The sequence below is a fragment of the Grus americana genome, chromosome 15, assembly GCF_028858705.1.
Source record: "Grus americana isolate bGruAme1 chromosome 15, bGruAme1.mat, whole genome shotgun sequence".
NCBI lineage: Eukaryota > Metazoa > Chordata > Aves > Gruiformes > Gruidae > Grus > Grus americana.
The window spans coordinates 6,426,779-6,439,098 of record NC_072866.1 but is presented as its reverse complement, the minus strand read 5'-3'; the positions used below and the strand labels follow the sequence as shown (position 1 = coordinate 6,439,098).

The window sequence follows — 12,320 nt, the reverse complement described above, 5'->3', positions numbered from 1 at the left end:
GTGGATCAGGTGGTATATCATCGTGCAGTTATGGCTGTGGGGTCCCTCACTATTAATGAAGAGCGCTCTGAAGTGGTTGACTTTTCAGTGCCATTTGTTGAGACTGGGATTAGTGTCATGGTGTCACGGAGCAATGGCACAGTTTCACCATCTGCTTTTCTAGGTATGATTCTCCAAACCCTCCAGATCATTTAATTGCATTCCTATGGAGTTGGGTAGGTTTCCTTGTTCGTTAAGCTATACGGTGCATTGACATGTTTCTGTCAAGTTTTGAATTTTACATTAGGAAGTTTGTACTGTGTCAACATGCTGATTAACATGATTATTAGCACATGAAGATGGTGCTCTTGGTTTCAGATGCAGTAAGTGAAAACCAATGGTAGTGATTTCAATATGACAAAGAATCCCTCAAAATCTTCAGTTGGGAAAATCACTTCTTCAAAACCTGCTTCTTCACAAACTAATTTATGCTTGTTTAGCCCATTATAAATGATTTCATAGCTTTTTAACACTCACATTCACAAAACAATTATAAAACCCCTTGTAGAATAGTTAAGGAAAAGAGACTTTCTTATGATTAGAAGAGACAACTAATTTGATAATAGTTACCTCTGGCTTCTGAACACCGTACCACTGATGTAGTCGAACACTGGAGTTGTGATGATGCCCTTGAACAGTGGGATATAGCAAAGAAATGAAAGGCTGGACAGAAAGGAGGTGGGCTGTAAAGAAACAAAGACTTTAGTGGTCTTTCCTTGTTTGCTTCTTGTTTCAATTGCTCATTTCTCCTTTCATTATTTCCCTCTCTTTCAGTGCATATTTTTTACTTCTATACTTGGTGGTTAGCCTGAATTTACCCAAGACTGAAAAGAGAATGAGCTGTGAGATGGATCAAAAAGGGCTCGGAATGCAGTTGTGTTCCTCATAGTATATTCAGGCCCAGTATTTTTAAAGACATTTTGCACAGGAAAATAGTACTAATGACACTAAAATAATTTAAGTGAAATTGGAAAAAAAAAAAAAAAGAAGAAAAAAAAATCAGTATTGTCCAGATATCTTACGAAACAGTTGAGTATGTCCAAGTCCATTTGGTCAGCAGTGATGCTGGTTTTGCATCACTGATTGTATGGTTTCTTTTTAGATTGCTAAGTGTAGATTCTTCAGTTCCACTGAAATTGCTTGTAGCCATCGAGGAGCAGATTGTTGGTGCAGTATCACCTACAAGTGGGCAAATAATTGGGTTTTCTTACACAAGAATCATCATTTAGCCACAGAGCTTACTGCTCGTACATGTTCCATAACAGCACATCACAGAGATGATGCAAGTAATGTAAAACAGCGAGTAAACAAATAACTTCCCAAACTTGGCGATACCCAAACAAATTTTGTTGGTGGTTAATATTTGTTTAGTGAATTAAAGACTTTTTAATGAAATTATAAGAGTCTCTACTTTTAATGAAAATATTCAGATAGTGTCTTTTCAATTCCATAAGTCATTGACTTGTAAAGTTAATTCATTTTTAAAATTGCAGTTGAAATTATCATTTGAAATATAAGTACTGGGGTGTTTTCTAAATGTGCTGCAAGTGCAGTTGATTTTTACTATGAACTCTGCTTACCTCTTAAAAACCTGCTTACAACTACTATCAAAGGAGAGGCTGCTTCTGCATTTTTCACACCACCACAGCTACTAGATTTCTAAAACGCATTTAATGTTATTGGTTTAGTTGGACGTACATATAATTCAAAAAGTAAAAATAACCCCTTCTTATAAAGCTTTATAGAATAGCATCGCTTTTGAAGAAATCTGATTTACTGCACCCATAAATCAAGAATGCATTCTCAGAAGTATGATCTGGTTTTTTAGACATAGATGAAACTGCCGGTTTATTGGAATTGACTCTGTATTTCGATGAGGTGTGCATAGTAAGAAAATGCTTTGCTGTGCAAAATACTGTCAGGCAGATAACTGATTTTATTCACAGACTGATTTTGTTTCAATTATGTGAATGTCTAAGAATAGAGTCATCTTACCTAATTGTTTTGAAAGATTTTTTAAAAAATCTGTCAAATACAATATTATTTTTTTTAAATAGCACTTCATTACAATTCATGAAATACCTACTTTTGTGATTTGTTACTACGAATGTAGGCAAGTGCAGGATTTTGTCTGAACTAGTTTTTCCATTCAGTAGTTGTGTCCAATAGATCTAAATAACTGATAGGCTGACAGCTTCGTCCTCATTATTTGCTGTGTTCTGTTTCTGATGTGGGTGTCTCCTTCAAAAGAGAATTTTATCCACATGAAAACATTTTCATATCATACTAAAATTCATATATACTAGATTCACAAATATTTTTAATTTAATTTTACAATTTTAAAATTTAATTTTTTTAATTTAAGTTTCTGTGGAGATTTGATTCAACTTTATTTAAACAAAGAAAGTAAGAGAAACCTCAAATCCAAGTTTGCGTAGTTCATAGGTGAGGTCAATTTTCTTTTTTGGAGGCATTGTTGCAATAGGAAATTTATGCCCCTGTTTATTTTATGGATTATTTAAGTATTGCTTTTGGTGGTGGGAGGCAAAACTTGAATTTAGTGGTGTAAGACTTTTTTTTTATTGCTAAATATTCTCTGTTGCCAGTCATTTGAAATGTACACTGGCAAGTCATATATTAGTATTTTTCTGCCATATCATAGCTTTATTGAAAATTCTTATAAAATCTGCTGCTTGCTTTGAGAATCGAAGAACAGTACTGAATGTGTAATTTCATCTCGAACATGACAGGAAGATTGACTTTGTTATTCACTTGATTTTGTACTTGTTCAATCTGCTTGCTATTCTAAACAGCCTTTTATTTTTCTATTGCTTCTTTTAATCCTCCACCTCGTTACCAGACTGCTTAAATTATTAAAGAGCTTTCTGCTTAAACTGTTGTTTATGGCTCACTTTTTCACATCGACTTGTTTTGCCCTTTGCCTTATTTAGATTTTGACAAACTACCATTGCTGTTTCTACGCTGTTGCTTTTGATAAGAATTTTATCAGGCTTGCTTTCTTCTATGAGAATGCTGTCAAAATTGTTTTATATGAATTCCAATTTATTCCAGTTAATATGAGAATTCCTAGAATATTTTATATTTACTATATTCATCTACATAATGTTTTTTTACTTGTCTGCATCAGAACAAATCTTTGTCTGCCTTTTAAGAATTCTGTTTTTTTGCTTAGTTACTAATCTCTTCCAAACAAATTATAGTAATTGATAGAACTTCATAACCTCTCTTAAAAATGAAACAATTTTTTAAAAATAAAATAAAAAAATATTGTTCCTTAACCTTATCTTAAAAACAGAGAACAGTTTGGCTTAAAATTTCCCTGCCTTGCCTTTTTCGTTTGCACCCAAAATCACCAGCGGGGCTATTTGGAATTTGGTCTTTTCTTTGTTCCAAATTGCTGAAGAATTTATAGCAAAGGCAAATGATCTCATGAGATTTCCATGCTCGGGCCCAAATTATTACACTTCCTTCTAGTTCTGGGTGAATCATTCATGTTAACTCGGAAAGGGTTCAGATTGGGCTGTTGGGCTTAGCACACCTCAACTCTCACTCGAAGTCGTTTTCTGCAATGATGGAAGAATTGTCAGTGGTTCAAATCTTAATTTAAATTCAAAGAATGATGAAGTTTGGATGGAGGAATCTTGGGCTTTCAATAACAGGCAAAGCATCGGAACAAACTAATTTCTTGTCAGTTCAAGTGCTGCTTGATTCTGTCCTGATTTGAAATTTTATTCGAAGATTTTTTTTTTCTCACACTTCAGTGCACACTCACACTTGCTTTATCTACCAAAATTAGGATATAAAATACCCCCAAATCAGCTGACCTAATAAAGAGATAGTACTTTGCCATAGAAAACCTTTCTTACATATATCCTTATACCACGACAGCTACCACAGGGACTCCTGAAATGACAGAGGATTTGTGATTGGGCAAAGCTGATAGTTAAGAACTTTGTGTTATGACATATTATTACCATATCCAATCCTTTCAAAAAGTTGGTGCTTAGTCCGATATTTCAAACTGCTTTTAGTTTTCTGTTCCAACCTACTACTTCTACTTAATCATGTTTTTTCTTACTTTCAAACCGACATTCAGTTTTCCTTAAAAACCTTTTGATTTCAGAAATTTGCTCCCAGACGAGAATGAGACATTCAAAAAGATGTGTTTGCAATTGGTAAAAACAGCATCTTCATTGCAGGTAGATGAAAGTGAACACAGAGAGAAAAGAATTCTGAAACAAAAGAATTTACTTTGAATGCAAGTACTTAGCTTTTTTCCCTAACACTTTTTCTTGGATAGAAAACAAGAGAGAAATCTGCTTCACCGAATTACCAAATGTATTAAACATATGCTTAATTGCTTTTGGTCTGCAGAAACACAGTCATAATGGTTGGACCATTCTGTTGATAAATGCATATAACATAGGATAAATAGAAATGGGCTACCTGATTGTGAACTGAATAAGCAGCGAGTCAAATCAATTATTTGCCACTCAGTGTCAGTTAAGGCTTTGTCATAGAAAAGTATGCAGTCTTTGGTTTGGAATTGAAACTTACATTTAAGATTTTGACTGTATTAATTTTGTGTATAGTAACAGCAGTTCTTCATATATTGCTCCTTAGTTATTTGCTAGCATTTTGGTTGGTAAAAGCTAATTTAAAGAAGCTGCTGGGCTCGCCTGGTCTAAGACATTAGAATTCTTGTGCTGTGACTGGTTTAATGAACTGTGTTTCTGTTTCTCTTGTCTGATTTGCTGCAGAGCCTTTTAGTGCTTCTGTCTGGGTGATGATGTTTGTGATGCTTCTCATTGTGTCCGCCATGGCTGTCTTTATATTTGAGTACTTTAGTCCTGTAGGATATAACAGGAACTTAGCACAAGGCAGAGGTAAGCTTTGCATTTTACACAACCCTAGAGCTATAAAAAAATACTGTATTCCCGCCCCTTGCCCTCCATCTTTTAAAATAACATAGGAATAAAACAGTAAAAGCAGCTATGAAACTATGTTTGCTCTTCATTTAAAATATGATTTCTTGAGGGTTTATATGCTCATGTTTGTATTCTAATTCATTGGAATAAGGACATATAGAAGGGTAAGTGATATCAGAGAGCGCTGTATTCAGGCAGTGTTTAGTTATTATACTGTATCAGTTGTAGAGTGTCAGCTTAAAAAAAGCATTGGAATAAGTTCTGCAGACTCCTGACTCTTATGAAATCTTGGTTAGTTCACGGATAATGATCTAAACTGTGTGGTTTGGTGGGTAATCTGGAAAAATAGCAGTTACATTCTATGTAGTTTTATGTAGTCCCTATAAAAATTCTGATGAACTCAGCCTTGAAATGTGGCCAGTGGCAGAAGGGCACCACTTCTTTCTGTGTAGCACCCTTGGTTATAGAAACTTCATTTTTATAATACACCAGCACAACAAATTTAATACAGAGTTTGCCTTTCTCAGTGAAAGCTGCAGTTGTATATCATTAGCACTTTGACCTGAGAATGAGGATTCCATGTATCGTGGTGCCCTCATCCTTCCCTTTCTTCACTTACAATTAAGAGTGCAGACTGGTTTTAATTTGTAAATCATACTTGCCTCATTTTATAACAGGAGATCTTCCAGCTTGGTGAACACAGTTCTGGAGACTATTACAAGCTAACGGTTTCTTCTAGATTATGATTGGTTTGTTCCCTGGAAAAGGGGATTATTGTGATGTTCAGATGATGTTATCATATCAATAAAATGTGTAACCTCTGTCCAAAGTAAACACTGGGTTTAAGAAGGGGAAATCAAAGATGAATATAGACACTGGGGATCTGGGGGCAGGCTGTTCTTTCCTGTGCCACCTCATGTGCCAGAATTGATTATTTAGCCACAAAGGAATATTATGGCACTAGACCATCCTGACTTAGCTCTAGAGACTTGCCACAAATCCAGAGCCATTCATTTGAAACGTGGGAAGTTTAAAATAAATGGGAATCTTTGTGTAGATTACTGCTTTCCCCAGGCATTTTTAGCAGGATGAAGCTCGATGGTAATACAAACTCCAGTAGTTTAAAGAGAACTTTAGACTGCTTTCTTGGCATATGCTTTCCTTATCATTGCTGCTCAGAAAATACATATTATCACTGTATCAGCTCAATCTTAAATGGCTCTAGAAGGAAGTTTCATAAACCAAAAGTCAGGTCCATTGTGTTTGTTACTGCACTCTATCTTCTGAGCACTGCTGCAGAATAGAAAGAGGATAATCCACGATGTTGTGCTTGATTGCATTGTGAAAAATTTGCACTGTATTAGAGGGCATTTCCACTGAAATGAGACCATGCACTGAGTATACCCACTTTGGGTTTTATTCTTATTATTAAATTATTATTAAAATGATGATTAATAATTAAATCTGAGTTTTTAATATGCATCCCCTTGGATAAAGGGACAGGGCAGGGAAGGAGGTAATATTACAGGTGTCTGCATCAGAGCTTATTGTATGAATTGCTATTTAATTAAAAAATAGGTACTTATAAAAAGGTCAAATGAGTCACATTCAGGGGAGGCTTGTTTCTCTCCATTGAGGATAAAGGGAGTCTAGATGATGAGCAATATGTGATGACTGCACTGTACTTAGCTAGAGCTGGGTAAGAGCAAATTTCCCTTTATTGTCTCAGAGCTCTACAAATACAGCCTTTTAAGTGGATAATAGCATTGCTAATCCACCTCTGCTGCTATGTGGGCATGAGGGCATCGTGCTGACCACCTCTTGCTTTGGGATGAGTTAAAAGCTGGCTGAAAACAGGAATAACAAAAATTACAGAATGGATTAGCTGGGACAGGTTTTCACCTGTAATGCCGACACATTTGAAGCCGCAGAACTGACTGAACGTGTGAGGTAGCCAGAGCCTGGTTCGTTCTAAGTTTCGTATCTATACAGGTAGCTCCTTTGTGGTGACTTACTGATTTGTCCTCTGAGTGCATAGTTGCTTAAAAGTATGTGACATATTCACACATTTTGTTCTTAAATATGCTTACGTAAAGTTCAAAAAGCGTGATGTTGGAAGACTGGAGAGGATACAAAATAATTTGAGTGAGAAAAGTACTAGAATTGAATCATTAAGACTTAAACCCACAGTTTTCCTTACATGTCTGCTGGCACAGAAGACTGAAAGGGGCAATACCGTGGCACATACCTTACTGCGGGAGACATATCAGTTTGCTTCACCAAACCTATGCTTTCCATTTTCATTTTAAAACTTTTGAAGTAAGCGCCACATAGAAAAATGTTGAAATATTTTTGTACAAATATGAAGATAAATGTCATTACAATAGAGAGTACCTATGGTAAATCCTGTGATTCCATTGGGAGTACAGTGAATATGTATTGAAATATTTTTAAACTATAGTTTTCTGAGTACTTTGTTATTACGTAGGGTATCTTGCCAAGATGTAATTTAATTGCAACAAAAATAACGGCTCTTTGCAATTACAGATCCCCATGGACCATCCTTTACCATTGGAAAGGCAGTGTGGTTACTCTGGGGCTTGGTGTTCAACAACTCTGTGCCTGTGCAAAACCCCAAAGGGACGACCAGTAAAATCATGGTGTCGGTTTGGGCTTTCTTTGCCGTCATTTTCCTGGCTAGTTATACTGCCAACTTAGCTGCATTTATGATTCAAGAGGAATTTGTTGACCAAGTGACTGGACTAAGTGATAAGAAGGTAGGTCTTCAGCTCATGAGTGGTCAGTGTCCATTCGTCACGATCCTTCTACAAATTTGTACTTTGTGCTAAAAAAACCTCAGCAAGACAATAAGCTAAAACTGGATGATTTCATACTGAGTGTAACCCTTTACTGAAAACCTAAGACCCAAAGCATGAAAATACAAGACTCTCTTCAAAGTCTCTGAGTTGCCTTTTCAAAGGTAGCTGCATTAATGGAAAAGTACTTTTATTTTATGATGGAGATCCATTCCTGTTGTGTTAAAAGGAATGCCTCACCAATATAGAAAATCTTGAAAAATGAAAAAGTCAGCTTGAATGCAGGGAAGGCATATTTAAAATTATTTTAACATCTCTGTGTGGAGTATTTATAATATATGAATTGACAAAATGTTCATAAAACCAGCAACTTTCCAGTAATTATCAGAAGCAATTTAATGCTCCTGAAAGAATGTCTTTTTGCTTTCTATGTAGTGTGCAAGGAAGTTATAGAAAGAGTTCAGATTTAAAGTGGTGCCAGCACCAATAGGCAAAGAGAAATGGTAACAAGTGATACATATTGTCTGCGAATGTTTGGATGTTTTCCTTGTATAAAATGGCAAGCGTAAATAGGAAAAATAAACAGGTAAGAAAATTTGGGGGTTTGTGTTATCACATTGAAGTGAGATGTAAATTACACAGGATAAGGTGCAGAATTTTGATGTGTTTGTGGAAGATGCTTTCTTAATTCGAGAACTTTTGTGACAATTGCACTTTGAGCAGTAGACTCTGATAATTCACTTAAACCCTACTGCAGTTTCACACAAATTGACAAATAATAAATATGCCTATTTTTCATATTGTTCTAGCTTGACTGAACTTTCTTCTGCTGAAAGTATGCTTCCCAGATCTTTGCACTTGTGAATTTTAATCAATAGCCTTATAAATCAGAAACCTAGCAATTACTTCTTTTTTATTTCATTTGTGTGACTGCTTTGTAATTAGTGGTATTGCACGGAAGGATTCAAGTCCATTTGCAAAATTATTGTTGTGATGGATATGCACAAAATACATGAAGGGCATGCTATTTTCAAGTTTGTGCCTGGTTGTTTTAAAATGAAACTAAATATTGACATTAAGAAGTAATATTTAAATAGAGCATAACATAGGGGAGAGCTTCACAAGGGATTTATCTCAAAGGACAGAAAATAAAGGAAATAGTTATTCAAAAGAAGCCAACAGCATCTGGTTTTTGTTTTAACTGCTTTTTATGACCAGCCTTTGATTGATCTCCTGAGGTATCAAAGCATGAATTGCAAGCATGGCTAGTGGAAAGACAAATGAAACAAAAAATTATAGTAGTTTTGTTTTCATCAAGTTGTGTTGTCACAAAACCTTTGAAAAAGTATGAAGACTGTTAAATATACCTTTATTTTAAGATAATATTCTTAGTAAGAGACAGATAAAAGGTATTCTCTTGAGGATTAAAAAAAGAGGGATTTGAGGAATGCCTTTCTCCTCCTTGTGAGAAGGTACAGAAAGTACAGAGTGTTTTCCTGGGAAGTCTTGGTTTTGGCAGCATTTGGCTCGCACCTGGCACAGCACTAGCATTTGGGTCTGCCAGTGCACCCTTATTTTCTTCTCTGCTGGCTGTTTGCCACAGACCTATGGGCTGGGAAAATGTCAGTGTTTGTTCTGTAGCTTTTGGCTAATAACTTCCTTATTTTTGTAACTTTTTTCTGTTCTCTCTGCTAAGTAGGATTTTATTTCCAGAAAAAGCAAAATAAAAATAGAAAAATACTTGAATCAGAAAATAGCATCTGCTTTTGTGCAGCCTTCTGATCATTTATTGGATCTGCCACCTTTGTTTTTATTTTACAGTTCCTCAAATTTTGCCTGAAGCATATAGAGATAAATCAGGGGAGCCATGCCTTTTCTGTTTAAATTAAGCCAGAAGTCCAGAAAAGAAATGATGATCTATTTCAAAACATTCTTCTTGAAATACACAGGTTTTGTCTCCTCTACAGTTCTGAGGTTTCTCAGTTTTTAAAAATTCAAATAATTAAGGATAATTTATGGGAATATAATCTGATTCATGTTAAATTATTTTTCTCCTCTCTGTCTCGTTGCTGCAATGTTGTTAGTAGGAGAGCAGTTCAGGAATTCGCAACAGTTTTACTGTTGTTCAGTAGAGAACTCTGACCCTTGCGGCAAGCAAAGCGGTAATAGGCAAATGCCAGGGAGAAGGGACAGAAGTATGGGAAAAATTAATTTTAAATAAGTGATATGTATAAGTTCAATAAATTTTGAAAAAACTTCTGGGCTGGTAAATCAGTTTACTATTATTCCCCTCTCCCCTTTTTCCTACTGCCACAACTGAAGAGTCGAGCTCTTTCGTCAACGCAATCAGGTATTCCCAATTAGAGCTCCTGGGGTTTCTCAATCCAGCTCCGTACCTGATGGACTACAGAGGAGAGAAGCCAGGCAAAACCCTTCTCCCTGAGCTGTCATCCCTGACCCCTGGCATTCAATACCGTCCCAGTCAGGGAACGTGTTACACTCTCGCATCTGGTTCACTAGGTTTGCTGAACACGTGATAACGTGCTCCTTACCCCTCTTGGCTTCAAGACCTCTTGATAGTTTCCTCAGCCTTCATAATGTTGCTAATGAATTTCTGAATACCATGTCATCTATGTGTCACCCAGAAATACACGGCACAGCATGTACTGGAGTTACCAGGGGTGGGTGTTCATAAACTCAAATGATTCAGAAGATGAGAAGAAAATTATATTTTGACATCCTAGTGTATGTAAAAGATTTTTAAAACCTTTGTGTTCATAAAAAGGTACAGAAAATTAGTCGAAAGTATCCAGCAAAGCTGCCATTTGTAGCACTTGATACTTTTGAGACAATTTATGTCTTTTTCATGTAATGAAAGAGAGACAAGAGTACTCAGGGAGAGTAGATGGCAGTGGATGGAATTGTCTTGCAAAGCATTTATCTGCTGTGATTCCTCCAGTCACATTTTAAGAGATGCCCCGTGTGCATGTGGTCTAGGGGATTCTCTTCAACCTTAAACGGAAGCCTTAGTTATGCCATTTACAAGTTCCTTATTGTTGCAAGATGCACAGTAGTCTTGTAACGTTGGCTCTATATTTTTGTGCAATAAGACGACACAAGTTCTTGAGTTACTTAGAAATATGTCTATGTCAAAACAGAGCAGACTGAGGTCAAAACGCAGCATGGATGATGGGATTGTTAGGGTGATCCCCTTACCCCAGTCCATTTTCCACCTCAACATTAGACCTTTACAGTGCTTTTTGAGAGTTGTCAGACATAGATATCAACTGCATTTCAGTAACTGATGATTATAACAATAGTCTTGGAATCACTAAACACAGTAGCTATATTTTTCAAAGATCAGAAATCAGATAGTCAGTGTTCTCCATCTGGTAGAAGAAGAAAACAGAGAGTTCAAATATGGGTGTTTTTCTATCACTCCAAACCAGCCATAATTCCCACTAATATCTGCGTTAGCAGAGGGAGAATACTTACTATTTTCTACTATTTTAGTAATGTTTTCTACAGTTCCTTAAAATACTTCAGAACAATAACAAACAACTGCTCTGAATACCAACCTTTTCAGGCAAACACACAAATCTTCAGATGAAGTCGGTATTTAATGTTTGTGAAAGATCACTTTACTGACTAATAAAATAATTGGTTTTATTAAGGCATATAGATGAAATAAAATAAAAGCAATAGGGCTGTTTCTTCAGCTCAGCCATCCTGCTTGGGATTCCTAGATCAGTAGGACTGGAGTTTTGTTACCACGTGCCGCAGTTCTAGCAGCTGGCAGAGCATGGCGAAACAAGAACAAATTGATTAGTCTTCTGAATAACAGTAGAGCTCTCCACAATTATGATTCAAACAGGGAGCTTGTGCATTCAATTTCAGGATTTTATTAGCGATTTAAAAAAAAAAAATTAACATTTCAGAAAATGTCTAGGAAGAAAATTGCGTCCTAGCAGACATGATATATTTTATTTGCCATTATGGGGCTTCAGGGAAAATGAGTGCTTGTAGAGACTCGATGGGTTTTCTTTCTTGTCTCATGCCTGCCACATAGATCTTTGCTGCAATCACAGTCCCTATATGTTTCTCCAGGACATGTCAGTTCACAGAATATAAGTTTAAAATTATTGATGAGAACTTTATACACTTTAGATATGAGTGCACCTTTAGTAAAAAGATTTTAAACTCTTTCTGTCTCCTTTACATGTAGTCTGTGAGCAGGCAATAGTAGCAGACAATCCTTTAAAAACAAAATTATCTCCTTGTGACTGTTAAAATTTGTTGGTTAGGTGTCTTGTGCCAAGAAATTCCAGTCAATGGATAGTGTTTGGAACTATTTATCTCTCTGAATTTTCTGTATTTGAATCCCTTGTATGAATTATTTTATCCTGAATTGCTTGTTATTCCCACAATCTTTGAATGAACTAGTACTTTTTATTAATCTTTGCTCTCCTGCAGAAATATTTTGGTGTTCCATGAATGTTCAGTTTGGGACAGATAC

The 12,320-nt window shown here is 35.9% G+C and overlaps 1 protein-coding gene across 4 annotated transcripts in view; it reads left to right on the top strand.

The window, feature by feature from the left end:
- GRIN2A (glutamate ionotropic receptor NMDA type subunit 2A) overlaps positions 1-12,320 on the top strand; it is a 190,100-nt gene that overhangs the window by 127,704 nt on the left and 50,076 nt on the right. For all 4 annotated transcript variants that reach the window (XM_054843438.1, XM_054843440.1, XM_054843439.1 and 1 more), the window contains 3 exons: positions 10-163; positions 4,821-4,946; positions 7,536-7,765. In XM_054843438.1, the coding sequence (XP_054699413.1) occupies positions 10-163; positions 4,821-4,946; positions 7,536-7,765 (510 nt within the window). The remainder of the gene's footprint in view (positions 1-9; positions 164-4,820; positions 4,947-7,535; positions 7,766-12,320) is intronic.